At 58.5% G+C, this 27,351-nt stretch overlaps 11 protein-coding genes and 1 non-coding gene across 12 annotated transcripts; 7 read left to right on the forward strand and 5 right to left on the reverse strand.

The window, feature by feature from the left end:
• Window positions 1–17: 17 nt before the first annotated feature.
• On the forward strand, window positions 18–1,580 carry VTJ83DRAFT_3808 (uncharacterized protein; the record flags this gene model as incomplete). Its single annotated transcript, XM_071010227.1, has 2 exons — window positions 18–1,437; window positions 1,501–1,580. 2 exons carry the CDS (start codon window positions 18–20, stop codon window positions 1,578–1,580), a joined length of 1,500 nt encoding a protein of 499 aa, XP_070867686.1.
• A 3,840-nt stretch (window positions 1,581–5,420) lies between these two features.
• Window positions 5,421–5,508, forward strand: VTJ83DRAFT_t67. The gene has a single exon. It is a non-coding gene; the product is annotated as a tRNA-Tyr (tRNA).
• Window positions 5,509–5,787: 279 nt separating this feature from the next.
• On the reverse strand, window positions 5,788–6,901 carry VTJ83DRAFT_3809 (uncharacterized protein; the record flags this gene model as incomplete). The annotated part of the gene is made up of 2 exons (XM_071010228.1): window positions 5,788–6,386; window positions 6,457–6,901. 2 exons carry the CDS (start codon window positions 6,899–6,901, stop codon window positions 5,788–5,790), a joined length of 1,044 nt encoding a protein of 347 aa, XP_070867687.1.
• A 1,082-nt stretch (window positions 6,902–7,983) lies between these two features.
• Window positions 7,984–9,083, forward strand: VTJ83DRAFT_3810 (uncharacterized protein; the record flags this gene model as incomplete). The annotated part of the gene is made up of 2 exons (XM_071010230.1): window positions 7,984–8,221; window positions 8,281–9,083. The coding sequence occupies 2 exons, from the start codon at window positions 7,984–7,986 to the stop codon at window positions 9,081–9,083; spliced, it is 1,041 nt and encodes a 346-aa protein (XP_070867688.1).
• A 1,620-nt stretch (window positions 9,084–10,703) lies between these two features.
• Window positions 10,704–13,016, reverse strand: VTJ83DRAFT_3811 (uncharacterized protein; the record flags this gene model as incomplete). The annotated part of the gene is made up of 1 exon (XM_071010231.1): window positions 10,704–13,016. The coding sequence occupies one exon, from the start codon at window positions 13,014–13,016 to the stop codon at window positions 10,704–10,706; it is 2,313 nt and encodes a 770-aa protein (XP_070867689.1).
• Window positions 13,017–13,876: 860 nt separating this feature from the next.
• On the forward strand, window positions 13,877–14,857 carry VTJ83DRAFT_3812 (uncharacterized protein; the record flags this gene model as incomplete). The annotated part of the gene is made up of 2 exons (XM_071010232.1): window positions 13,877–13,909; window positions 13,973–14,857. 2 exons carry the CDS (start codon window positions 13,877–13,879, stop codon window positions 14,855–14,857), a joined length of 918 nt encoding a protein of 305 aa, XP_070867690.1.
• A 1,928-nt stretch (window positions 14,858–16,785) lies between these two features.
• On the forward strand, window positions 16,786–18,333 carry VTJ83DRAFT_3813 (uncharacterized protein; the record flags this gene model as incomplete). The annotated part of the gene is made up of 1 exon (XM_071010233.1): window positions 16,786–18,333. The coding sequence occupies one exon, from the start codon at window positions 16,786–16,788 to the stop codon at window positions 18,331–18,333; it is 1,548 nt and encodes a 515-aa protein (XP_070867691.1).
• A 632-nt stretch (window positions 18,334–18,965) lies between these two features.
• Window positions 18,966–20,681, forward strand: VTJ83DRAFT_3814 (uncharacterized protein; the record flags this gene model as incomplete). Its single annotated transcript, XM_071010234.1, has 1 exon — window positions 18,966–20,681. The coding sequence occupies one exon, from the start codon at window positions 18,966–18,968 to the stop codon at window positions 20,679–20,681; it is 1,716 nt and encodes a 571-aa protein (XP_070867692.1).
• A 561-nt stretch (window positions 20,682–21,242) lies between these two features.
• On the reverse strand, window positions 21,243–22,005 carry VTJ83DRAFT_3815 (uncharacterized protein; the record flags this gene model as incomplete). Its single annotated transcript, XM_071010235.1, has 2 exons — window positions 21,243–21,575; window positions 21,826–22,005. The coding sequence occupies 2 exons, from the start codon at window positions 22,003–22,005 to the stop codon at window positions 21,243–21,245; spliced, it is 513 nt and encodes a 170-aa protein (XP_070867693.1).
• A 716-nt stretch (window positions 22,006–22,721) lies between these two features.
• VTJ83DRAFT_3816 (uncharacterized protein) lies at window positions 22,722–24,270 on the reverse strand (the record flags this gene model as incomplete). The annotated part of the gene is made up of 3 exons (XM_071010236.1): window positions 22,722–23,231; window positions 23,319–24,119; window positions 24,214–24,270. 3 exons carry the CDS (start codon window positions 24,268–24,270, stop codon window positions 22,722–22,724), a joined length of 1,368 nt encoding a protein of 455 aa, XP_070867694.1.
• A 525-nt stretch (window positions 24,271–24,795) lies between these two features.
• VTJ83DRAFT_3817 (uncharacterized protein) lies at window positions 24,796–25,251 on the reverse strand (the record flags this gene model as incomplete). The annotated part of the gene is made up of 2 exons (XM_071010237.1): window positions 24,796–24,903; window positions 24,970–25,251. The coding sequence occupies 2 exons, from the start codon at window positions 25,249–25,251 to the stop codon at window positions 24,796–24,798; spliced, it is 390 nt and encodes a 129-aa protein (XP_070867695.1).
• Window positions 25,252–25,774: 523 nt separating this feature from the next.
• On the forward strand, window positions 25,775–27,131 carry VTJ83DRAFT_3818 (uncharacterized protein; the record flags this gene model as incomplete). Its single annotated transcript, XM_071010238.1, has 3 exons — window positions 25,775–25,837; window positions 25,894–26,306; window positions 26,375–27,131. The coding sequence occupies 3 exons, from the start codon at window positions 25,775–25,777 to the stop codon at window positions 27,129–27,131; spliced, it is 1,233 nt and encodes a 410-aa protein (XP_070867696.1).
• Window positions 27,132–27,351: the final 220 nt, after the last annotated feature.

The following is a 27,351-nucleotide window of genomic DNA, read 5'->3' on the forward strand; positions in this document are numbered from 1 at the left end:
CGACCTCGACCTCAATCATGAGCTCCCTTGTGGCTCGAAACGCATCTGATGCGTCGTCGCCAACATCGTTGCCGTGTGCCATGGACCCCCAGTCAACATCCGCGCTGGTTCACCTCCCACTCGAGATCCTTCTCCGCATCACGCACCACATCTCGACCGTCGATCTTGGCAATGTTCGATTGACCTGCCGCGCCTTGGAGCGGGCAACCTTTAGCTTTTTCTCACATGAGTTCTTTCGCAAGAAGCAATTCATGGTCTCCACCTTCAGCCTGCAAGCGCTGCTCGACATTTCTAAGCATCCAACCCTGTCTCCGTGTCTCAAGCACCTCATTCTTAGCACGGACCGCCCAGAGGCCATCGGGATGTGGGGTCTAAACGGACAGCCCATGACTGAGGAGGAAAGCGCCCAACTCGAGCTTGCCCTAGCAGATCAGATGCAGCTGATGACCACGGGTCGTCTTCGCGACCTGTTGACAGAGGTCTTCACGAACCTGAAACACCTCGAGACGGTCGACATTCGAGACTTCGACTCTCCGAGCCGCCGTCGTGACCGTACCCAGTGGAGGAGCTACGGTGCCCGTACGCTTGAGGCCGCAGCAAGGACCACGGTGCGCTCCCGCGCATGGATCATCAACGATCCTTATCCGAGCCAGGTATTCACTGCCACCACAGCCGCCCTTGCAGCGGCGCAGGCCCGTCCCAGGAGCATTGAGGTCCTAGAACGGAACCGAGGCGGTAATGGGCCCTTCGCTCTTCAGGATGCCGCCTTCTTTATACCTGGACACATCGACTCGTCGATGGCCTCACTTCTTGGCAGCCTCCAGTCGTTGCACCTTTCCGTGTCGTTTCACACTCGCAGGGAGCCCTTCATGATTCAGAAGTTCCTCGCGCTCGCGACCAACGTAACCTGGCTGCGGTTAAACTTCCACTGTCCTCAAATAACGCACCCAGAGTGCGTTATCTCGTGGCTAGGGCAAGACCCGGATTGTTCACAGGCCAGGCCGTTTGAGACACCATCTCCCAAGCTGCCCATGCTTGAGCGACTTGATCTCGGGGATGCCACACTCAGCTACAAGAGCGTCCTACGGTGTCTGGCCAAGTTTGCCCCGACTTTAAAGTCGGTATATCTGCGACGCATTTGCTTCCAAGACGACGACAACATTAACAGGGATGAGCCAATTAACCCCTGGGATTCGTTCCTGAAGGCTATCCCCAGGACTTCGAACCTGGACCTGAAAGTCCTCGACATCAGCTATCCCCGGACATCAACCTATCAGTGGTGGATCGACATCACGTTCGACAAGCCCGGCGGCCGAAATCCCGCAACCCAGTGGCGGTGCACCACGAGCACATTGACTATGGAGAAGGCCATAGAGCAGGTCCGGGGGGCCATCAGAATCAAGTGGCCGACTTCGGAACAGTCAGTCCCCACGGAAGGTAAGCTGCTGGAATGGCAACGGTGCAGCGTCCAGTTCTGAGACTAACTTTAACAATCTACAGAGAGCGATACTGAAGAGAGCGAAGAGACAGAAGAGGAAGAAGGCAACGAGAATGACGGGAGCGAGCAGGCCGCGGAATAAGACCGAGCAGGAGGACAGGGTCTGAGATGTCTTGTAGAAACTTGCCCATACCCCCGCTTATTTCCCTCGATTCTTCGCTTCTTGGGCAGTAATATTGGTCAGCCACCTTAAACCGAGCTTGGATTTTGTACCAGTTGGTTTTGCTGGCCCTCCAAGTTTGCCTTGCTGTTTCATATTGTGATGGCCCGGACCTGTGAGAGTGCATACGGCGGAAAGGAGTGATTGGAAGCTGTTGTTCAAAGGAAGAAAACAACTATCTGATGTGCCTCTTCTGGAGGCTCCTTATATACACGATGGATGCCCAGAATGGCGGTCTGAGCAGGCAGAATGCCTGCTGGGGTTCAGGACCAGGGTATGAGTCCCCATAGATCCTGTCACACATATCCCGTGGCCGGAGTCCCTACAGGGTCTGGCAAGTGAGATAAAAGCCCTTGGGCACGCAATTATTGAACCCACAGGGCAGACCAAAGCAAACTAAGGACCGAGATCGTATTCTAACCACTGGCAAAACACACCAAGAAGAGACAAACAAGGTGTGACAGACGACTCGCCCCCTTATCTCCATCGCTAACCAACCCATCTTCCTGTCAAGAACCTGCAGACATCGGCCCCCGTAAGCCTCAGTATACTATGAAAGCCCTGACCTCCGTCGGATTTCCGAGTTTGTTTTCTCCCGCCTTTCCCGTGAAAAACGTGATCCGACAGTGTTCATGATTATGGAGCTCGAATCTGGTCGGTGCAGTTGTCGATGGCTTAGAGCCCGGGGTAAACTTGACGCTTTTGACCGTTGGGTATCTTCCGTCCTTATGGACGAGCTTCCGACATCCACGGAGGTCATTGGAAGAATGGATGAGCGTCGGGCCCTCTGCCGTTCGAAATTCGAGCTTCCAGGCGGAGATAAGCGTGCCTGGTACAGGCAAGAGGAGGAGGATGAAGGTAGCCTTCATTTTTGCAAGGCTGGCTGGAGAGTTGGTGGCTGTTAGGGACGTTTAGCGAGCGAGATTTGGAGACACATTCTATCAGTGAAGACTGACTTAGAACAATTTGTGTTCTTGACGCGGTGGGGTTGAATTTTTGGGTTGCTAGGTTGACTTGGAGGTGTTGATCTGAACTTTCAATGACTGTTAAGTGCCTTATATCCTTTTTCTTCGCTGGCATTGCAACCATCCGTTGGATGTGTTGAATATGATGTGTGATCAGGTGAACTGGGGTCGATCATTCTCCTGCCCGTTATGTTTCACCCATCAATATAAATTTCAAAAGTGAACCACACACCGGGTTTCCAACCACTAGCACAAACCGCCAAGGAAAACGATTCACTTCGTTCTCTCTTACCTCCAATTATTCTCCCTTCCCCGAACACCTTGAGACAGATAGCTTTCTCTAGTGCCTCTCACCGCCAACTAACCCACCTTTCTCAGAAGCTCCGAGACAAACAGCTCACCCTCCTATCCCCCACCGTCAACCAATCTACTTTTCCCAAACACGCTGAGGCAAACGACTTGCTCTATTATTATCTACCACTGATTAACTTGCCTTCCTCAACAACCTAAGACAGATGGCGTACTCCCTTCTATCTTCTATCCTACCGCCAACGGACCTATTTCTCCCAAACACACCGAGACAAGAAACTCGCTCCCTTGTGCCCTATTGCCAGCCAGCTCATCTCCCCTCCTAGAATCTCACGAAACCCATCTCCCCCACCCCCCCCCCCCCCCCTTCTCCCTCTAAGCCTTGATATACATTGAAGGTCCCGATCGGCTTCGGGGCATAGGTATGGCCCTCGCTCCCGTCGGGATACGCTGGTTCCTTGCAGGGCTCATCGGAAGATACTCAGTAGCGTAAACCGGACGGGGGTATCCCCTTCCGGTTACTCCGGTTACTTGGTATACACATGCTAATACGGCTCTCTTGACCTTACGTCTCGATGGGTCCAGGTGGGCTCCCGGCATATCGTTTGATTGGGAAAAGCACCAGACAACGTATGCTTCCTACGATTTGTCGTGTAAAGGTTGAGCTTCCTGGCGGAGGTTCGATACGGTATCTTGCCGACTCGGACCGATGTAACAAATCTCCTTCTGCACATCATCATTTAGTTTGAACTCACGGGCTATCTAGCGGCATGATAGAGTAATAAGGGCGAGTTCCCGGCAAGGACCCCTCTCCTAGCCTTCAGGGCCAGCCTGCGGATAATGGGGGACGTCTCCTCTGAAGGATCGGTCTTACAGTTAAGACATACCTAGAACAAAGCCACTTGTGCTCTGATATTCAATGATGTATTTCAGGATACTACAGATGATCAGTAATATCTTACCTGACAGATCAATGCATTATTGTTTACGCCTGATATTTGAGCTAACTCTGGCCATCTATACAGACAGTGATAGGTGAGGAGAATGTCGACACAGGAGGGTGAAAAGGGAATGAGGATGACGGGAGCGGACAGTCTACACAGTGAAATTGAACCCGGAACGCAGATCAATGCGAACAAAGGATCAAGCTTTCTTTCTAACTACCATCTTAAAACGACCGAGACGGACTTGTTTCCTCATCCCCCACCGCCAGGTGCTCCGCCTTTCTCCTTCCTTACAGGCGTTAGGACAGACGATCCACCGAGAGATCTCGGAGATCAGGAGGGAACGCTTAGGCTTTCGGGCTACCTCGCTGAATGCCATGACAAGCACATCAAGATTAATACTCCCAGTGTCTGTGTATCATGAGATAGATGCCAACAAGCACTAATCATATAAACATAAAAACATCTCTATAAGAGTTACTCTCACCAAACTGTCGTAGTCTCAGTGTCGCGGAAAGCATTGCAAGATATCAGATGTTGCGAGGTTGATCCCTAGATTATTTCTCTGTACCACTGTGTGTGTGTTGGGGTTGGGTAGAAAAGGGGAGAGGAGGGGGGGGGGGGGGGCGTGGCTGAGTGAGACGGTACGGGTAGCCGACTGGCTGCCAGTGCGAACAGATTCAGAACAGATTGAAGGAGAGAATTGCTGCAACAGATAAGGGGAAAACCATGAAGGTTGGTTGAGCCTTCTACTGTATGACTACATGCCACTGTGCCACCGACCCAGTGTACATGTTGAGAATGAGCCCGAGACATGAAAACCATCGTAGAATTGAGTCATGTTTGTAAATAAAAGGTAGCTGACCAAGCCATGTCCGTCGCTACCTATACTAGTGATTGACTCGCCGACATGTTGATCGAGTTCTCCTTTGGAACGCCCTTGGTTCAGCAGGTTGATTGACCAATGAATAGACCTACATCCATGAAGATAATACACCGTCTTGGAGCTTACAGAACCTACCCATCTGACCGGCCATGAACCAGCTGGTCATAGGGGTGCTTATCTATTAATTAATTGATTAGACATAATTACAAGGAACTGTGCAGGCAAAGGAGTTCGACGTTGAGCCAACCTACCACCAACTGCTTCCATCTTGATTCTTCACTGACTTGCTCATTGCGTACTTTGTTCACCTTTTCGACATCTTTAAGGCGGCACATGGAGTAAAGTCAACGTCCTTTCGCTCAGAGGTAACCAACCTAACTGCCCTTGGCATATCCATGGTATGTTTGTTGGTCGAGGATGCATTCTCTACATCGATGGACGCTTATGAGCCTGTGGAAGGATAACACAGAATTAAATGCCATATCAGGAGGTTGTTGGGGATAAAGAAAAGCTACATGATGACCCTGTCCAGATCTTTTGGAAGTTGTATCAGCGAACTGGCAATGGCCTGGGATGTAGTTTTGAAAAGCTTGCCAATGAGCAATCGGACAGGCTAGCCAAATGAGGACGAAACAGGACATCCGCCAATCACAAATAACCCCTTGTGGTGTAGTTGGCTATCACGTTCGGCTGTAATGGAAATTATTGATACCGAAAGGTCACCGGCTCGATTCCGGTCGAGGGGACATTTTGTTTTTTTCCATGTTTTTTTTTTCTTTTTCTGCCCACGTGCACATATCGCCGGCAGCACCGCGGCGCCTCAAGTGCCATTCTAGCTTGCTTTATTATAAGCTGTTTATATACCGCAAACACTCGTCTGACGAGATGCTACAGTAGAACTTACCCATATTACAAAAACATATCCCAAACAAAGGGCCGTCTGAGAGGAACCGTGTAAACCCCGCGCCTAGAGATACCGACCATCCTCAAGCCCATCCTACTGTATACGCATTATCCATAAATATTTATACCATCTCTCCACCCTTTTCGTTCTTCCAAGTGCCCGCGTAATGGTGCTTGACCAACGGCGGGGGCACATGGAAGTCTTCGCCAAAAGCTTGCTTGAACTTATTGACGCTTGCAGAAAACGAGTACCCAGGGAGAATCAAAATGTCGCCAACAAGCTTCGGCTGGGCGAGCTTGATGACCTCCGCGTCCCTAAAGTTGAAGAGCTTCCTGGCGCTTTTCATGACGCCCCTTGTAAAGGCGCGCGGGCCCGTGGCGTCGACCACGTCGCCCAGCATGTCCTTCTCCAAGTCGGCCGGGTCGGTGATGTTGTGCTTCTTCATGCCCTGGCGGATGTTTTCCATGATGTGGTCGAGGGCCGCCTCGACGTGCGGAAGCCCCGGCGTCGCCACGATGGTCCACGTCGCAAACTGCCGGATGATGTTGTCGCCCCATCCCGCGTCAAACTCCCATCCGACAACGAGCTTCGCCTTGCCCTGGTACTCGGAGGGGATCCACTTGCTGATCGGCTGCTCGCAGGACACGTCCAGGTCGAGGTAGACGCCGCCCTCGGCGAAGAGGAGCAGGTAGCGGAGGATGTCCGCTTTCCAGATGGGGACTGGTGGAGAAAGGGTCAATTAGCAAACGGCCATGGGGAAGAGGAGAAGCACCAAGGGAAGAAAACATACCTGTGAGTTTGAGAAAGGTGTCGACCAGCTCCGGGTGCGTGGCGCTGAACCGGGTTTTGACGTATTCGTCGGCCGTCGGATCCGACATGAAGTGAACAAGGTGATCTGGGTTCTTGCGCACGCAAGTCTCGGTCCATTTGCGCGTCTTGTCTGTCAGGCCCATGGGGCCGAGCTTGTACCAGATCTGCTTCGGGATATCGCTGATTGGCGCCTGATAGCTGATGTGGCTGCCATCGGGCTGGTGCTGTTGTTGATGCTGCTGCTGCTGGTTTGCAGCCTCGGGTGATTGTTTTTGTGGCTGTGATCCCCATGCAACGGATTCAGGAGCACCAAAGAAGAGCAAGAATAGCGTCAGCAGGCTGCTGATGGCGATGAGAGGAATGAGCTTCCATGAGAGCCGCGGCCGTAGGCCGGTGGGCATCCCGGCCTGGACAGTTGCCAACATATGGATGGTGGTGATGGTGAAGACGTCACACCATGGCCGTGGGAGCTGATGGGGGGGCGAAGAAGCCGAGCGACAATCGTGCAGGTGCGTCCTCCTCCAGAGCAACGCCTCCTGGAATCTGCAGCCGGCTTGGAATATCAAGGAATCAGAAGTTCCAGGTTGTTCTGGAGTTGCTAGATCCAAACGAACGTGAATGTGTCTGTTGTCAGGTCTACTCGGTCCCTGGGGCTGAGCTCTTTGCTGTGCACATTGTCAGCCCGAGGAGAGAGCGGGATATCCGACACACGAATATCAGGATGCTCGTGTTCAATCACGGCCCCTCAGCTGAGGCACGAGATGCACATCAGCGGCTCAGCCTTGGGATGGCCCAATGGGGAGGGAAGGCAGCGGGATGCAGGATGATTTCGGCTGGGAACGTTGCCACAGACGGCAACCCCCTGACGCAGGACAAGGGCTGTTGGCACTAATCCACTTCTGTGTCCCTTTTTCTCGCTTGGCGACGCAGGGCTGGCATCAAAAGCAACCAAGGCCTTCGGGGCCCTGAAGAGGAACGATCTGCTGGCACTCTGACGCGCCAGGGGCTTGTTGGGTAACTACGCAGTAACAAGGGTTTGCTGCAACGGGAAATGCGTCTGGGGCACAACCCAGTCGACACACCTTCAACGCGCACAGTGGATCATCAATGGAACGGAGGACGATTCTGGTCTGGCGCGGGGACGAAGCTGTCCACTGGGTCCTCATCTTTCTCCAACGGTCTTAAAAATAGAGTCGCGAGTGGATGGCCGTGGAGATGGGTCCCCACGGTCCTGGTGGGGATACTGTGGTAATGGCGGCCTTCGGTCCTGTTTGCCGCCCACCCCGGAGTAGCGCGGCAGTTCAGCGGCTAATGCGACAACACCGCAGCCAGGAAATAGCATCGGCGCTTCGAGGCGCCGAGTAATAGTAGCACTGAATCTCCCTTATGGGGAGTTCTGCTTGCCCGCTTCTCGTCGTCGCCTTTTGCCTGTAGTCGTTCGCCCTTCACCATCATCATTGTCCCTACGAGTTCCCGGCGGCGACAAAGGGAGACCACCCTCGCCGCCATGCGTCTCCTTCCACTTCTTGCTGGGCTGCTGACGCCGGCGTTTGCGCTCATGGAATTTATTATTCCTCCCAAAGCAGGACCGGTGGGAGACCTGCGCGGCATCCCGACGTACGAGGTCGGCAGCTTTCTCGAAGTCACCTGGACCGCCGGCAAGCCTGGGAAAGCGGCCTCGGTCACCCTCTGGCAGCTAGATCCTAGAACCTACGAGTGGTTTGGTAGCATCGAATATGTTATCCGTATGCTCATCAACCAAGATTAACGAGATAGAATCGTTTACTCACAAAGACCATCACAGAAAACACCGTCGATGTCACCAGCGTCTCCTGGGTGGTGGGCACCAGGAAAGACCTCTCCGTCTCCAACCTCTTCATGATGAGCGTGTTCGAAGCTGGAAATACGTCGCCTGATTCCAACAGCCAATACTTCTACATTGTCCGACCAGGCCAGACACCAACTCCAGCCACCACAAACAGGAACCTCCGCACTCAGACCGTCTCCAGCAGCTCTGCCCCAACCCAGATCCTCTCTGCCACGGGAATCTCAACCTCTTCCTCCACTGAAGCTTCCTCAGCAAGTGCTTCATCTAAGGAGGACGACGACAACACCACCACCAGCACCACGACCTCCATCACCACTAGCGCCGAACCCACCAGCACCACACCGCCCCCCTTTTTCCCCGCCGACAGCGCCCGTCTCACCGACGAATCCTCCACCAACGACGGCCTCAGCACCACTGCCAGGATCACCATCGGCGTCTTGGTCCCGTTCGGAGTCATCCTCGGCGCCGTGGTCATGTACCTCTGGCACTTGAACCATCGGAAGCGGGATCTGGAGGCCGGGCCCCCTCCATGGAGCGGGCAGCAGCAAAACGTGAACGTGAACCTCTCTGCGCCCTTGGCAGGGTACTACAAACTTGAGGGGGGGTCTATAGAGGCGCGGGTGACACCGCCGCCGGAAACCTATCAACGGGATGATGGGACATATCGGGGAGGGTCAGCAAATCAGGGGGCTGTCAATGGCGGTAGCGGGTATACGTACCCGTCGGCGGCGACGGTGAGGGAACCGCAGGGGATGCCGGCTGAGTTGCCGGGGAGTTGAGACGGGGGGGCAAGAATACCCATCGTACGATAGGAAGAGGGGGGGTGGGTGATGCGGCAGGTTTGGCATTTCGCTCGATCTCCTGGGGTTTGGATTCATGCTCATTACTGTTTCATGGCATTTTTTTGATATTTTTCTGTCTCTGGCGTTTTTTCTAGAATCAACGGACGCCTATCTTCTGGGTCTTTGTGGGTAGGTTGGGGTATTCAAGGGGTGAGGTGTTCGGACTTGTCATTATTTCAGTCAAGCATACGGCGAGATACCCAGATCTGTCACTCTTATGAGCGAGGGCTCCCATCATCATGTTATGAAAAGAAATGGAACCGCCATCAAAGATAGCTTTCTTAATCTCGACCATTCTTTTTTTTTTTTTTTTTTTTTTTTTTTTTTTCATGTGCAATCCCGATTGACCGTGTTCACCTTCGGTGGTGACCATTCGGTAGCAAGCCGACAACTGAGAACAGTAGTTATCGCTTACGACGCTCACTCCGAAGCCTCCAAGACCACCAGGTCACGTCGTGGACGCATCTCCTCGAGGCATGATCCGCAATTCGATCCCCCGGGGCATCCCAACGTTTTCCAGTGTGTTTCGGTTGCTCCGGACACTGTGAGGGATGTGGTGACGATACGCGCTCTCGCTTCGCTAATGCAACCCCCCGGCGGCTCCGGCGGCAGTTGGGCCAATCAATGCCTTGCAGGTGGCCCGGATTTTAGTGTCCGCTTGCATGGCAGGCAGGCTTGGGAACTTTGTGGTTGTTGCTGACAGCGTCAATATCCAATGTTCATGTTGGGGGAATACTACTAGTTTCTGCTTCAGAAGCTCAAAGCTTCCTTGGGTCAATCAACGTAGTTATCACGTATAGAACCCAGGACGCAAGCCGACGACGACCAACCCCCCTTGCTTATGCAGGATTGTGCTTGTGTGTTTCGAGCCATCTTGCTGTAATCACCAAAACTTCGTCCAGGCTCAGCATAGAAGTACGAACCCTGGCCCGGGGACAGGACACCTGGCGTTGGATCATTGACATCCCAGAGACGACGGCGACCAGGGTGATGAGGATGCGAGCACAGATATGCATTTTTGCCGTTGGGGGGTCCGAGGGTTGAGAGGTTTGACCTGTGACGAGGGCAAGGGTATTCTTTGCTTCGGTTGCAAGAACACAGACAGCGTTACGAGAAAGTGGTATATTGCCTCCCCCACGTCAACGTATCGTCAGGTCGTGGAACAGAGTTCTCAGATGGCTCATCTCAACCAACTCTCTCGTGAACTGAGTATTCCTGGTTCTTTCCTGAGGTTTTGGACAGGCCAACGTGATGTGTCCCAGATTGAATCTTTGCAAGCAGGAATAAAAAACTATCACGTAAGGTACTTCCCGGCCTTCGTCCTTCGGAAGGGACCTTAGCAAACCTGGAAATGGTGGAAATGTACTATTCAGCCTGGGAATGAAAACGCTCATCGGCCCCTCTCCTAAGTTTTTGATATCAAAATGCCAATGACTATATACAAACTCCGGACCAAAAACCAGAACGCCAATGTCATGCTCCCAGCGATCCTCAAATCGTTGCGTCAAAACATCAAGAAACCATATCCATCATGCGACTATGCTTTTGCGATCATGATCAGCGAAGCATGTACGTCAGATCCGGGAGGTTCCTGAGGATACGCTCCGCAACGTCGTCCGGATCTTCATCATAGCCGAGTTGCGTCCCATCAGCGTCGAGGCTTGGTTTGCCCCTGCGGGGTTCGGGAGAAGCCTGAAGCGGTCCTGTCGTTGGCGATGGTTTGTCCAAAGGTATTGCAGCAGGAATATCAGCGAGAAGGGCAGCAGCTGAGCTTTGGGGTGCGGGCTCCGCTGCCGGCTTTGTCGGGGCCGGGGCCTCAAAGATTGAAAAGTCGACCGAGCCCCAAGGATCTTCGTTCGGGGCCGAGACGGCAGAGGCTGTCGTGTCGACGGGGGGAACGGTCGGCGGTTCTGGCGTGGCGGACACAACGGCGTTCAATGTGGTTGGAATGGCGGAAAGGATCGTTGCAGGAGGCGGCTGCGACGTGACGGGCGATGAGACCATCTCGCCCCATTCGTCCTCGTCCTCGTCGTCCTCCGTGGCAGGTTTTTTCGGGAGGTTGTTCAGCGCACTGACAGTAGGCCTGAGGACCGTCGGCGGTGCAGGCATCGGCGGAACCTTGGCTGTCGGAACATCGGGGGTTTGTGGGGTGTTCATTAACACGCTAGGCGGTTGATGGCCAGGGGTAATGTTTGCTGGCGGGTCCGACACGGGCGAGCTGCTCCAGCTGAAGGATGCAACAACCGCCGACCCCAGACTGCCCGACGGTCGATGGTTCCCCGACGCTTCGATCCCAGCCATGCCGTCCAAGCTTGTCTTCGGAGGCTGAAGCGAGCTGTTCCGCGAGTGTGCTTTTTTCCTCCCGAAGACGGCCTCCAGGGCAACAGGCTCGGCGGTCGAGTCCCAGCCAAACATGTTCTTCTGCGTTTTGGAAATGCCGCCGCCGAGTTGCACGCGCCCCGCAATGGAGTCTTCTTCCACCCAGCGGCGGACGATCTTGATGGTTTCGCCGTGAACGGTGGAAGTGGACCATGTCACACGTCGGTAATTGTCATCATCTGCGGCGTCGTGCCGGCGGGACGAGCCTAGCCTGGAGATGCGATACCAGGTCTTGCGCTGCGAGATCTCGGTAAAGCTGTCCCGGAGAATGTAGTCCGGCACGTCGTCCTCCACCTTGGGGTTGCGGGCATGCTGCTCCACACCCCCAAAGATGTTGCCTATCAAGCTCGGATCCACGGCGAACTTGAGAGTGCCGAACTTTGCGGCCGGGCTCGTTGACGAGCGTGGCCTATCTGCATTTTGAAAGGGGCTGGTTGCGGCAGCGTCGATTTCCTGGTTGCGCCCAGGCGAACTCGGCGGTTCTGATGCTGGCGGTTCACGAGGCGCTGGCTCGTCATCGTCTGCTTCCTCAAACTCCCCGAAATCGATGTCGTCCGAGTCGTCTTTCTTCCCCACGCTCAATGGGCTCTTGGTGCAGGCCCTGATGGTCTGTGGCTCTTCGATGGCTGCCTTGGCGAGACTATCAAACTTGTCGACTAGCTCCTGAACCTTGCCGGACACCTTCCTCGCGACCGGGAGGTGCGGCGTGAGCTCTTCGTCGACAGAGGTATGGGGGGACTCCTGGCGATCTTCTTCGTGGTCGGTGGTCTCGTTGGATGGTGTGGAGGGATGGTCCTCTTGCGAAGGTGCCAATGATTCGGTGCTCAGGGTCGTGTCGTTGGTAGCTAGCGTGGCTTGCGCAACGGGCTCCTCTGCCGCGTCCGACGTGACCAGAGGAGGGACCGCATCGGCAGTTGATACGTGGCATATTGCTCGGGCTTCATCCCCCGGCGTATCCCAGACAGGCTCATCCACAAGCCCCAACCCAGCCGCCTGCAGGGGTTCCGTCGGGGCATCAACGGATGACGCATCGTGAACGACCAGGCGCGGGGTGTTGACGGCATCGTCCAGGGGCGGCTCGGGGGAGAATTCGCTGGCCCAGGGGTCGGGGGACGGCTGTCGGAGGGAGAAGCCATTGGGCTGCTTGGGTGTAGCGAGGGTTGCGGGCCAGGCAATCGGGGTCTCTTTCTCCAATGCCTCGTCACGCGGCGTGGGAGCTCGATGCGGGCTCGAGGACCCGGACCCCCATCCGCCGGCCCAGATCGAGTGTGCTGGGGGCTCTGGCACGCCCCATTCTACATGAGCACCGCCGTCGTCACCTGCCCATGGCGACGGGTCCAGGGCGGAGGGGAGCCGCGGCGAGTTGGACGGGGAGAGAAGGGCTCTCGGAGGAGGAACAAGGTCCGACTTGGCGGGAGAGGAGGCAAGCTTCGAATCCTTCGCGTCGGCGTCTGGCGCGGCCCATGGCGAGCCCCACGGATCGTCCATCATGCACCGCGGCGATGGTCATGTTGCGGGCGCGCGATCTCTCGGGCTGGTCTGTCGACGCAGCGAGGAGGGACGGGATGGAAAGCGCGCTGCGAAGGAGTGGGTAGACACACTCGATAAGGGTCGGGATTACGCAAGCAGCGTTGAGGACATTTTCAGCGAGCGAGGTCGGGAAGACGGCTCGACACGGAGCGGTGGCGGGTTGGGATGAGAGCAGCGTAAGGAAAGGAATTAGGGGGTTGAAGATGTCCCTGAAGTGCGCCGCGTGGCGTTGGCGGGTCGCAGCGGCAGCAGCGGCCGCAGCGGCCGAGCCGGGAGGTTGTGCGTCAGCGACCAATCCAAACTCGGGTGTGGATAAGGAGGCTTGACCGTCCTTATCCGATCCCTACATGCCTTCGTTAAACGGAGCGACGCTGGCACTGAGGATGGGAAGTTTCAATCTTCCGGCTGACAGCCACCTTCAAAACTTCCAAAAAATAAAAATAAAAAAATCTGGCTTGCTCTCAAAAGGGAGCAAAACTTCTCAGGCTCATCGCTAGCCACCTCTGTTTTCTGGTGATTCGGATGTTGGATAGGTACTGTCTACTAACGTTATCACAGGCAAGCAAGGATCCCACTTGGCTACCTACCCCCCCCCCCCCCCCCCCCGCCGCGGGCCTCAGGTCCCATGTGCTTGGCATGCACCTCAACAGGTCGTTGAAGGCTGCTCCACCTTGCTGAGAAAGCAAACAGGCCGATCATGGCCGATGGTGGGGGAGGGGCACCAATGAATGACAGACTGCCTCCCTTTCTTCATCGTCCCAAGTCCAGACGGGAACGCCGCGAGCTTTTTGTTATCGACACCCACCCTCTCGAAGCCCATCATGTCGCTTTCTAAAGTCAGACACATCATCCTGGTGAGTGAGCTCGCCCCGCATTCCCATGGGTGCTGCTTTCAAATAAGCTAATGGCCCCTTCAGGTGCTCTCGGGGAAAGGAGGCGTCGGCAAGTCCTCGGTGACAACCCAGCTGGCCTTGTCGCTCACCTTGCAAGGCCACTCGGTCGGCGTCCTTGATGTCGATCTCACCGGCCCCTCCATCCCGCGCATGTTCGGCGTCGAGGACGCCAAAGTAACGCAGGCGCCCGGCGGGTGGCTGCCTGTGACAGTGCACGAAGGCGATGCCGCTGCCGGCCTCGGGCCGCTGCGCGTCATGAGCCTGGGGTTCCTGCTTCCCCGCCGCGGCGACGCCGTGGTGTGGCGCGGGCCCAAGAAGACGGCCATGGTGCGCCAGTTCCTGACCGATGTCTTCTGGGACGAGCTCGACTACCTGCTGATCGACACGCCGCCGGGCACGAGCGACGAGCACATCTCGCTGGCCGAGACGCTGCTGCAAAGGGCGCGCCCCGGCCAGCTCGCCGGCGCCGTGGTTGTGACGACCCCTCAGGCCGTGGCCACGGCCGACGTGCGCAAGGAGCTCAACTTTTGCGCAAAGACGGGCATCCGCGTCCTCGGCGTGGTGGAGAACATGAGCGGCTTCGTGTGCCCCAACTGCAGCGAGTGCACCAACATCTTTATGAGCGGCGGCGGCGAGGTCATGGCCCGGGATTTCCACGTCCGGTTCCTGGGCCGCGTCCCCATCGACCCCCAGTTTTTGGTGCTCATCGAGACTGGCAAGACCCCGAGGTACCCCAAGGGCACCGTCGTGGAGGGGCAGGACCTGTCGTCGGCTGATGCAACACCTGTTGTTGAGGGTGGGGAATCACGAGACTCTGCGTTGCTGGTGCACAAATACAAGTCCTGCTCGCTCGCGCCCATCTTTGCCACCATCACGGCCGATGCCGTTGCCAGCGTCGTGGCGTCGTAAGGACCAGGGAGCAACACCATGCAAGGCGCATCATGGATGGCTGGCGCCTCGAGCCGTGGCCTGTCCGACACGGCGAGGGGCGATGGTGGCTGCCGCGGCCGAGATGATCGTTTGCAGCCCCCAACAGCAAGGTGGTTCGGCGCCCCGACCACAACGACGCAAAGATCATACGCCGCGGCATCGCGTTGGAGGGCGCCGTCATCCGGTGCGCGGGCCGGAAATGCCGTCGTGCAGCCGACGCCTCGCCTACCAGCAGACGTATCACCGTCATTTTGGACGGCCTGCATCTCGCTGACGCTGAGCGATTTTTCGGCGCGTTGCCAACGTCCATCAAGACCGGAAACGGGGATCCAGAAGACAGGGCTGCCCAACGGTCTCGACATGGGCTTGGAGCTTGGATGTTACCTACGAGGGGCTACCCCCGGCCCGTTGCGGCTCTAGGCTGAATTGACGTCGGCCAAGGTGGCGGTGCCAAGTGGTGGTGCGAAGGAGAAAAGGCTGAGCCCTAGTTATCATGTGAATATGGAAAGAGACCGTGGGAGAGCTCAGCGGGGCCATGCTGTCGGGGAACAGGGCGTTACCTACTATACAGCCCCCTTCCAGATAGATCCACGGATCATGCTCTGTTCATTTGGACGGCAACACCACAAGTACTAGTATGTACTGGGCGTTTACAAGACCCCACCGGGGCATGTTCCGAACCTCAGAGGGCTCCCCGCCTTCACCACAGGTGCGAATGGACTCTCTTCAGTTCCATGGCACTTCCGTCTCGTCAGGATTCTGCCCGACGTATCGCCGTGCTCGGCCTCAATGCCTCTCCAGACGTCAGCGGTGTACAGAGGACAGCCATCCATGGCTACTACCATGACCATGCAAACAACAAATGGGCCGACATGGACACAGATGGATATGCAGAGTCGGGGAACCAAGACAGCTCGGTGGGGACCGGCGTTGAGGTTCGCGGGTCCTGCCCTGAAGAAGCGGGGCTTGGCATGGAAATTTCTTGCCCCGCCGAACTTTTGGATTCTTTGCAGGCCTCTTGAAATACCGAATAAAAACCAAACCTGGCCCAACCTCACGCCCACTGGCCACTCGAAACTTTCGGCTCGTGTCCCCCATCTTAGACCATCCACCCAGTTCGCAACCCTCCCAATCCACCCCTAAATACTTGCCTTGCTTCCCGCTGTATCTTTGCTGCAACCTCGACCGCCCGAGAAAATTTCCCTCACACCCTCCGCTGCGTGCACCCGGACCGAATAAATCCCTCCCCACCTCTCCTCTTCCGCTGCCATGCGCGCCGCCTGAATCCCGACCATCTTGCTCAACCTGCCGGACTCGTCGTCTCTGGACTGGCAGCTCTGGCTCTCTTCTTCTTCTTCTTCTTCCCTGCGTCTCTCCCCGGTCAATGACCGCGACTGACCTCCTGCGCTTCCTCTCGAAACCTGCAAAGTCGGTCCTCAAGCATTGATTTGCTCGTCCCGCGCGCCCGAGCTCCAGGAGCCCCCGCTGACGTTGTGCTCCCATTGTACCCCTCAGGCCCCGATAGCACGCCTCCCCGACGGGCCCTGAAACCCTCCCGAACCGCTCCTGCTCGACACCGCCCTCGTCGGCACGGTCGAGGCGCGCCAGCACACCCCTTCACCCGCCCGTGACAGCGCATCCCTCCAAAAGCTCGCCCACCATTCCCCTCCTCAAGTTCTACCACATCCCCGTCCGCGGCCGCCCCCCCTAACGTCCCCTTGGTGACGTTCGATTCCCGCTCCCATACCCTGCTGCTGGCGACACTCGCAGTCCCCAGCGCACCACTTCCTGTGGGCCTACTCTCTCAAACGGACGCCGCATAGTTCGTTTGAGCGGCAGTTAGTGTCCCGCGGACGCCCTCGCCAGGAACCACCGTCGCTGCCGGAACCCTTTTCTCGCCCGCGACAATGCTCCGCCACGAGATCCCTGACAACTGCACCTTCTCGCCCGCCCCGGGCAGCCTCCAGCTCACCATCAACCACGATGTCGCCGCCGACCTCGACTCGACCAACGCCTTTGAGGGCCCCGAGAAGCTGCTCGAGGTCTGGTTCGCCCCGAGCCCCAATGCGCTGCCCAGCACCGCCCGCGAGACCGGCCTAAAGGCCGTCAGCCCGTCCACCTGGGAGGGCATGCTGGACCTGGTCAACTGCAAGGTCCTGTCCATCGTCAAGTCGGACCACGTCGACGCCTACCTGCTGTCCGAGTCCAGCATGTTTGTGTTCCCCCACAAGATCATCCTCAAGACGTGCGGCACCACCACCCTGCTGCTGGGCCTGCGCCGCCTCCTGCGCATCGCCGCCGTCGACGCCGGCTTCCCCTTCCACAACGCGGCTTCGCTCGAGGATGTCCACGTTGCGGCCACCCCGTACCGCGTCTTCTACAGCCGCAAAAACTTCCTCTTCCCCCACCGCCAGCAGGGGCCCCACAGCAGCTGGAAGGAGGAGGTCAAGTTCCTGGACGACACTTTTGAGAACGGCAGCGCCTACCTCGTCGGCCGCATGAACGCCGATCATTGGTACCTGTACATGACGTCGCCGTCCAGCGCCGCCCTGACGCCGCCCCTCACCCCGCGTTCCAGCCACGCCGGCAGCCCTGCCCGCAGCGCCAAGATCCCGACCGGCATCGTGACGGCGTCGAGCGCCGCCGTCGACAGCGACACCGACGAGACCCTCGAGATCCTTATGATGGACCTCGATCCCGAGCTTGCAAAGCAGTTCTACCTGGAGCAGGCGAGTGCGGTCGCCAGCGAACGGGTGCCCGAGCAAGCCGAGGAGGCGCGTCGCGCGGCCCATGACAGCCTGGGCGATATCGACGCGACCGTCGACGTGTTTGCCAACTGCGGCGAGTCCGACCTCACCGGCGGCGCCGCGGCGGACCGCGAGATGACACCCACCGAGGTCCAGACCACCGAAGGCCACGCCCTCGGCACCGTCGTTTCCGAGACGTGCGGCCTCGCCCAGGTGTATCCGACGTCGGACTATCCGGACGCGCGCATCGACGCCTACCTCTTCACGCCCTGCGGCTACTCCGCGAACGGCGTCGTGCCGGCCCCCAACGCCTCGGCCAACGACCAGGGCAACAAGCCCGCCCACTACTGGACCGTCCACGTCACTCCCGAGCCCATCTGCTCGTATGCCTCGTTCGAAACCAACGTCCCGAGCGGCCAGAACGGCCGCCAGACGTCGGATATCATCGAGCACGTCGTCAACATCTTCAAGCCCGGCCGCTTCACCGTGACGTTCTTTGAGACCAAGAACAGGCGGGCCGACGACGCCCAGGGCGTGCACCCCGCCGCCCACGGAAGCGGCGTCAACAAGCGCATGGATGGCGTCAAGGGGTACCGTCGCATGGACCGCATTGTTCACGAGTTTGACGATTATTATCTCGTGTTCCGCTACTTTGAGCGTGAGGGGTGGCTTGGCGACAAGCGCGCTCGAGTTGGCGAGGATTGCTAGTTGCAAAAGAAGGGTTGGCGCCAGGGGCGGATGGCATCTGGGTGGCAAGTTATGCTATCTCTCTCTTGTACCTTTCTCCTGGTTTTCTTTTTTTTCCTTTTCGCTCGCCGTGCCTCCTCTCGGCGTTCTTCTGGCATGTTGCTGTTTTGCTTGTTCTGTCGCTTTGGCTTCTGCTGGGTCTTGGCCGATTGTATCCTCCCTTGGTTCAAATCAACATTGGACATTATTACCTTGTCGAGTTCATGGGGGTGGCTTTTGCTTCCTCCATTCCAGGCGTGTCTCACCCCTGAAGCATTCCTTCAGCACCTGACTGACCACCCGTTTTCTGTTGGTGGGCTTTTTCTTTTCTTTTCTTTTTTTTTTTTCCGACATCGCCCGCCTTGACGAAGAATGCCGTCTGAAATACATGGCAGAACATTCTCTGCTTCCCCGCCACTCGTTATTCCCATGGCTCCCATCATGGCAGGTGGTTGGTGACCTTTTCCAATGGAGCAGCCGATCTTCTATGAGAATGTACCCCTTGCCTTGGTGCTTGCGACTTGAACTGTGCCTTTTGCGTCCGGTTGCTGCATGACAGGTACCATTATCACGCTTGAGATCGTTGGCCCCCGGGGTGTTGCGACAGATCAGAGATGGCTTCGCTTGCCTCCGTTACGGCAAGCCAGACCGAAAGTCAGAGTTCTCGAGGGCCACACATCACGCAGTGGCTTCCACAGCTGGTCCTAGGCGCCTTGATTTCCGTCTGCGGCGCTTCAGCGATCGGCCTCGCGCTGTCCGCCGTGGTGTTTAGCCGTCCAGAAGAGATGTCGAAGAGGGGACATGGCATCGCGCAGAGCTTCGTTATGTTCGCCGTGAGTACACTCCTTGTTCACGGGTCCACCATGTCTGTCCTGACATCGATTGAACCCATCCGCGTCCACTACGCGCTCCAGTCCATGACCTCGCTTTTCTACATCCCCCTCCATCTCCTTGCCTGCCGCAGGGGCGAGTCTCTCTACCTCTCCATCGACATCCCCTATTTCCTCCACGAGCTGCACGCCTGGGCCAACATGGCCATCCAGGTCACCGTGGCATTGTGGGCTACGGCCATCATCCCCGTGGTCGTGGGAATCCATCGCGGGCTGGATGCCCAAAGCACCGTGTACCTCAAGGTCGACATGTTTGCCTGCGCCACCGGGCTGGTCTTTAGCGGCATTGTGCTTGCCGTGCTCCGTTTCGCTCACAGGCCATTTGCACTGCCTTGGCTCTCCCCGCTGCCCTTCGACGAGGAGGCGGGCACAGAGCGGGATTTTGACAGCCTCGAGTTCAAGGACAAGTCACCTCCCTCTCTCTCCGAGGAAGAGGAATCCACGACGACAAGCAGCTCGCCCCGCGGTATCCGAAGCATCAGCCCTCCCAGCATCGCCAGCGGCGGATCAACGGCGAGCCAATCCGCCTCTTCTTCCTCCTCCTCCTCCGGCCGCCGCGCGAGGGCGCGCTCCCGCAGCAGCAAGATGGCGCTCCAGAGACGATACGTCCGAGACGGCTACGCCTCCTCGCCGGCACCCGTCGCGAGCATTCCCGTTCGTCTGGCGATGCCTGCGCCGGCCAAGCGGCAAGGCAGGCAGAGGCCGGGCTCGTCGTCGGCGGAGTCGGCTTCTGACGTCGCCTCCGCCGCGGAAAGCAGCGGCACCGGCGGCACGGCGCCGACGAGCGCCTGCTCGAGCACGGCGGACCCTGCGGAAGCGAAATGCGGCGACGGCAACGGCGGCGGCGGCGGGTACGGGCAGAAGCAGCGGCCGGCGAGGGCCAGACAGAGCGGCCCACAGCTGTTTTTCGCGGCTGCGGCCGCGGCCAAGGGCGCGGCGTTGTCGTTGCCGTCCTCCGGACCGCGGTCGACGGCGGGTTCGGCGGGCTCGTCGTCGGGAGCGTCGGGTCCGGGGCCGGCGAGGAAGAAGCTTAGGTCGATCGGACGGGTGGCGGCGGCGGGGCAGGCCGGGTCTTCTGGAGAGGGAGGGTCGAGAGGAAGAGGGGACAAGGCGGCGCCTCCGTCGGTGACGCAGGCTGGGGCGGGGGAGGGTCCCTTGGTGATTCGGTTCCGGAGGAAGGCGGCTGCGCAGGTGCCTGCGCTGAAGCCTGACGTTGGGGACGGGCAAGGGAGTGGTGGAGAGGATGGTAGGGGGGACGGACCTAGTGCTGGTGGTGGTGGTGGTGGTGGTGGTGGTGGTGCTGATGCTGGAGCAGGTGAGATGGATAAGGCGGGCTCTGACGGCGGAGACTCTCCTCCTAGTCCCGCATCGCAGCGTATGTACAGAGTTCCAGGAGCTTGGATATCGCACGGAGTGCTTGGTGAGGGTGCTGAGGAGTAATGAGTTTTCACGATGTAGTATTTGTCTTGTGTATTCCCTTACCCCCTTTCGGGGGCTTTTCACCCCCTGTAATGGCGTAATCAATTCAATTGCAACGGGGAAGGAATGGAATTATTTGATAATACTGTCTTCTCTCATTCTGATTCATGGGTTTACTCCTTTACAGATATTTACATAGGCGTTTCATCGCTCAAGACTTGTCCGCTGTTACGACACGAATGGCTCTCAGCGTCCAGATCTTGCTCAATCGGTTCAAACCTTTCAAGTATGGTTTTTCTCACCTTGATTATTTGACGCCCGAATCATCCGAGTACGGATCAACAACATGGAACAACGCTGGCAGTCCCACCTTCAAGAGAGGAAAGCGTCATTGAAAACTATCAGTGGCTACAGCGACGAAAGCAATACTCTCTGACAGACGCCAGAAACTCCCCTCTCCCCCGGGGAAACCGTCCCGTTTACCCCCCCCCCCCCCCCCAAACCCCCCAGGCCTCAAGACCGCGCTCTCCAATCCAAACACCGGGGATATCAACCAAGCAGAAACTGACCACCAAAGATGGTTCACACCACCCGCCGCGTCTTGCCCGTCTCAACCTCGTACACCCACCCGCTGATCGTCACCTCGCCCGGCACCAGCCGCGAGGCCTTGAGGAACTCCACGTCCTTGCGCACCGCCTCCTCGAGGTCCGGGAAGGCCAGGAAGTCGAGGTTCTTGGCCTTGAGCTCGGCCGAGGCCTCGGCGCCGAGGCGCTGCTCGACGAGCGCGTAGGCGTCGGCGTTGGTGAAGGTCAGCATGCCGCAGCCCGTGTGCTTGACGAGCAGGATCTCGTTGGTGCCGAGGAGCTGCTCCGAGATGATGATGGAGCGGAGGGCGTCGACGGCGGAGGCGCCGGCCTGGAAGGGAGGAAGGGAGAGTAGATTAGGGATGGTTGCTCGTTGGTTGTTTACGATCCCATGTATGATGATTACACCATGGAAGAACCGGCCCTCTCTCTTGTTCTGCAGGGACCTTCGCATTGGGAAGCCATGGAAAGGAAGGGGGGGAAAAGCGCTCAAGGTGTGTGCGTGTGACACAGGGGAAAGAAACCCTGGTCATAGCCCACCCGCTAGAACGCTTGCACATAGAAAGAGCATGATAACTCACATTGCGAATGACGTGGGCATCGCCGAGCTCGATGCCAAAAGCCGCCGCCGGGTCGATACGGGCATCCATGCAGGTGAGGACGAGATACTTTTTGGCGGGCGGCAGGGCGAGGTGGCCCTTGGTGAAGGTGGCCGAGTAGCGCTCCGAAGAGGCCTCGAGGTTGGCTTGGATGGCGGACATGATGATGGTCTCGTTGGTTTACGGGAAACTGCTTTCGCGAAATCGAGGGGAAGACAGACTGCGACGGATGCAGAACGTGGTCCAAAGAGTAACGAAAAGACGTGGAAAATGGAGAGTTGGTTCGTCAACACCAAGGCCAAAGTACAAGTCGAACTACACGGCGAATATTATATATACACGCATTCGCAGCACCCGGACCCCACAGCGCGGGGATGGGGCGGGACCGGGTGGGCGGCGCGGCATGCTCCAATCCGGGATGCCCAGATTCCATGACATCGCGAGAAGGGAATTCGCCGATGGTCCCCATTCAAATCCCCATAACACAAAGGAGTCTTGGCGGGGTACGACCGCTGCATTGGGAATAGCAGCTCGATGTGCCGATTGCGTGCTTGCGGGTTCGGCGATTCCCCTCATTCCCCCGTCCCCAATCACGGTGCCGGTGTGCGTGGGCGGGCACACACACCATGAAGCCACCTCCTCTCATCATCCGAGCGATCTGCACCTTGCATGGACGCATGCCAAACCGCGTTGTTGGAGCCGTCGCTGTTGAGAAAGGCATCGCGGTTAGGCGAACCTGCGTGGGATGGCAGCGGCCCATCCTTGCCAGATAAAGTCTCCGACACCAGCTCGCGATGTGCGCTCTTCAGCATACACATTGAGACATGCATATACCGTTCGCTGGCGCTATCCCCGCAGCAAGGGCGACAGCCCCGCGCTCAGTGCCGTTGGTTCCTCCGGCGCTGCCTCTCGATGCGGGCGAGGAGTTGCTCCTTCTCCTCGAGCGACCGCTTCTGCTCGTACTCTTGCGCCGCCTTGCGGGCGCGCTCGGCCTCGGTCCTGTCGGCGCGCTCGTTCATGGCCTTCTTGGCGTCGTTCAGGGACTTTTTGAGGCTGTCAAACATGCTCTCGGACGCCGGCCGGGGCGCCGAGTAGACGGCCTGCCCGACGCGGGGCGCGCTCGCGTTCAGGACGCGAGGCGCCTGCCACGTGCCCTCCACCGCTCCCTTGGGGGCGGGGACTTCCAGCCGCCTCAAACCGGTCAGGCGGCGGAACCACGCCTGGTGCATGAGCCAGGTCTGGATGGTGTGCAGCACGGCCGAGACGAGGAAGTACCAGGTGATGCCGGACGGGAGGAAGACGGCGACGACGGTGGAAAGGGGAATCACGATGAGGCTCATCATGCGCACCATCTTCTGCTGCTGCTCGGCCATGAAGGGAAGGGGTATCTGTTGCAGCGCAAGCGCGTGGAGGTCAGCCAAGAGCACGGGGGTGAAAGCCGGTCACCGCCGGAGGGAAAGTGGGGATGCACGCACCCGCATGCCAATGCTCATCATGATGCCGGTTGCGATGGGCAGGATAAAATAGGGGTCGGCGATGGTAAGGTCGGTGAACCAGAACAAGCCGCCCGTCTCGAGGGACGGCACCGGCAGGGCCGACATGCCCTTGATCAGGCGGAACATGCCGATGCCGAGAGGCAGCTGGATGAGGGGAATAAAGCCCTTGAGCATGCTGTAGCCACCCTCCTTGTTCAAGAGTTGCACCTTGGCCCTCGACTGGGCGGCGGCAAGGTGGTTGCCGGCGATCATGTTGTGCTTCATTTCCTCCATGGCGGCGATGTAGCGCGGGTCCTTGGAGATGCTCTGGTAGCGGAGAGCGTTCTCCGAGGCGTCGAGCTGGGGCTTGATGAGGACAAGACGGACGGCGAGGGCGACGGCAGCGATCGAGGCCCACCACGGCAGGCCGGTGTAGACGTAGATGGATTCGAGCACCGTCTGCATCAAGGAGGTCGGGCCCCATCCGAAGTCCAGGCCCAGGGTCTTGAGGAAGCCAATCTGTTCGGGAATGTTGAGAAGGTCGCTACCGCTCAGCTCGAGGGGGGTCGCGGAGACGTCAGGGAGAGCCGAGGGGTCGGCCGGCGCGGCGGGAGGGGTGGTGGACTGCGTCGAGGCGTTGCGGGCTTGGCCGAGGGCGAAGAGCTGTTGGGATGCCGCCGTGAAGGCCAATGGGCCCCCTATCCTCCTCGTGGTAGATGCGCCATGGCGGGCGGCCCGGCTGCTTTGCAAGGCGGTGCTGAAATGCCGGGGGAACGGTCGGGGTGACGTCTTAGGGAGCGTCTAGCAGGAGCCAGCCGGTCAGTCACAGCAGAGGGGGGGGAGGGGGAGATGGACGAGATAGCCGCCACGCGGTCACACTGGAAAAGTCACTCACCGTCCTCGCCAGCCCCAGGACGGGACTGGACCGTAGAATTCCTCGGCTGGGGAGCATAATGGCGTGGCTGCTGCGGGGAAGACGGGCGTGCTGATCGCAAATCCCAAAAAAAATCGTGAGAAGTGGAAGAGCCGCGACTTGGCGGGAAAGTTTTGGGTGGGTCGTCCCGGTTTCCGGTGGCTGACCCCGGGAAAAAGTGGGGCGCGCGCGGGACATTGACCGAGACCTGCCGATTCATTGCGACAGTCGGGCAGCTGGAAGCCGATCCCGACGGCGCGGGAGCCCGTGCATAGTTTGAACAAGAAAAGACAGTGCCTTTGCCATGCCGAGTTCAACGTAATCAACTATCCTGCCCAGTCCGCCCCCCCCATGAGTCCCATATCTACACAGAAGAAAACCTCAAACATCTTGAGGGTTGCCCCTTGCTTTCCCCTCACCCATCCCGCCGTCTCTGGTCCGGGAGCGTAAAAGACAGGATGGGGTGTGTTGTTTTGCTTGATTTTTGTTCCCTTGACTGCCCCAGAAAATGCCGCGCGATCGATACGGAGGACATGACAATGCCAGCGTGCGCCCGCGAAAAAATCATTCCAGGCTCGTCAGGTCGTCGAGCTCGTTCCTCCCGTCCAGCTTCTCCACGACCTCGATACCGGGGCCGATCGCGTGCGCTCGCCGCCTCGACTCGGGGAATACCTGTGCACAATGTCGTCAGCCAGCGTCCAGAGACTTATCCTCGTACAATCCCGGAGGCGCACGCACCCTCGTGTTGCTCCACCCTAACCTATACGCCGCCTCGTGGGCAAACAGCTCGCCAAACCCGAGCATCATGCCGTTGATGAAGGGAAGCAGCAAGTTGATGGCGGCGCCGCGGATGATGGACCAGATGGTGGGCGGCCGGTAGAGCACAATGGCTCCGCTGCCGCCGCTGGGGGAAGCCGAGGACGAGAGCGGCGACGCTTCGTGGGCCGAGTACTGCTCGCTGTCGGACCGGATCGTCACCCCGGACTCGGCCATGGGGTTTGGCGGCTCTTCGGAGGCCATGATGCAGGGTCGCCGGGATGAGCGGTGTGACGTTTGACCGGAAGGGAACGAAAGGCGGTTGTGGCGGAGGATAGGTTGGCCGGTGACGCCAAAGAAGGTCGACGGGAGGCACGAGGGTTGAACGGATCGAGGGGACGGACCTGAAGGCACCCGACGTTCGTTCCAAGCTTTGGGCGGGCTGTTGCAAGTGGGTCAGCGGCTGACAGGGGTAGATCGGAGGATTGCCCCACCGTGAACCAACGCAGGCTGTCTTATGTAAACCATCTCTCCGCGGGGCTGACGCGGGGCACCTTCACGCGGGACGTCCATTCGCAAGCGGCAGTCGTGGCTCAGAGCTGCCTGATTGCATCCAAGCCAATCCATCCAAATCCAACTTGGAACCTCTGGAAAACAAAACTGCAAACAAAATCTGTCCACCTTTCCAGGCTGCACCTTTTCCTTTTTTTTTCAACTTCACCAGATCAAGGTCTGGCATTGCCAACGAAACTCCGCCCTCCTCCCCCCTCCCCAATTTCCCGTTGCAATGGCAGACCACGACACCCTGATCAGCAACTTCTGCGAGCTGACAGGGACCTCTGCGCAACAGGTAACGCTGCGCTTCGTTGCCAAAATGCTGGGTCCTTTTTTTGCTGACCGCCACAGGCCACGGAGTATCTCAGCAGCAGCAACTGGGACATCGACGCCGCCGTAACTTCCTACTACGCCGACATGGACGAAGGGGATCACCAGGCTTCCGCTCCCGTACCCGGTCCCGAGTACACAGGGCCGCGCACTCTGGATGGCCGGCCGGCTCCCCAGTCCGCCGCATCCTCATCTTCGTCGACTGCTAAGAAGCCGCAAAAGCGGACGGGACTTGCGACCTTGAGCTCGCTGCGCAGCGGGCCCAGCCATGACCGCTCCGATGACGATGAGGACGACGATGACGACGACGAGCGCCGCGGCCCTCGTGACCTGTTTGCTGGCGGCGAGAAGTCAGGGCTTGCTGTTCAGGACCCCGCCCAGCGCTCTTCGGACCCCCGGAGGTTGATCAATGATATTTTCGCCAAAGCCCGGTCGTAAGCATCCCTTCTCCATGGCAGCAGCCCGTGGCGACGCGAGCTTCATCTGACACAACCCTGCACAGCAACGCCCGGCAACCAAGGGAAGAATCCGACGCCGGCCCCTCTCGGGGGTGGGCATTCCGCGGCACCGGCCACACGCTTGGCGGCGACGGCGTCGAGAGCCGCGAGATTCCCGACCCCCGCGGCAGCGCCATCCCGACGGCGACCAGCAGCCAGCCGGTTCAAGAGCGCACTCTGCATATCTGGAACGACGGCTTCAGCGTGGACGACGGGCCGCTGCACCGCTACGACGACCCCGAGAATCGCCAGGACCTCGAGATGATACGCCAGGGACGCGCCCCGCTCCACCTGATGAACGTCCAGGTCGACCAGCGCGTTGACGTCAAGCTGCAGCAGCACAACGAGAATTACAAGCCTCTCCCCAGGGTCTACCGCCCGTTCAGCGGTCAGGGCCGGCGCTTGGGAAGCCCCGTTCCGGGCGAGTCGGTGCCCCCGGTTGCTGCCGCGGCTCCTGCCGCGGCGGCCGCGGGGTCGACCTCGGCAACGGCCACCACGGGCGTCGACGAGTCGCAACCAACGCTCATGCTCCGCATCCAGCTTCCCGACGGCACCCGCCTCCCGGCACGGTTTAACACCACCCAGACGGTTGGCGACGTTTACGACTTCATTCAGCGCGCGTCGCCATCGCTCGCAAGCAGCACCCGGCCGTGGGTGCTGTCAACCACATTCCCGAACAAGGAGCATGAGGAGAAGGGCCTTGTGTTGGGCGACATGGCAGAGTTTAAGAAGGGTGGCACGGCCGTTGTGAAGTGGAAGTAGATGGGCAGATGGGCAGATGGGCAGGGCGCTACATGGCTGCGGGATGGATTTCGGCGTGCCGAGGTGGTTTTCCATTGTCATGCGAGACGGGATGAAGATGGTGTAGCTCGGCCTCCAGCTGCAAGGTCCTGCCGACTGCCTCCGGCAACGAAAGGAGCCACCGCCAGATCAATGGCAGACAGAGGGTTGTCGTAGACAATGAACCTTTCCAAATGTAATG

Source organism: Remersonia thermophila, chromosome 3 (assembly GCF_042764415.1).
Source record: "Remersonia thermophila strain ATCC 22073 chromosome 3, whole genome shotgun sequence".
In the NCBI taxonomy this organism is placed as follows: domain Eukaryota; kingdom Fungi; phylum Ascomycota; class Sordariomycetes; order Sordariales; family Chaetomiaceae; genus Remersonia; species Remersonia thermophila.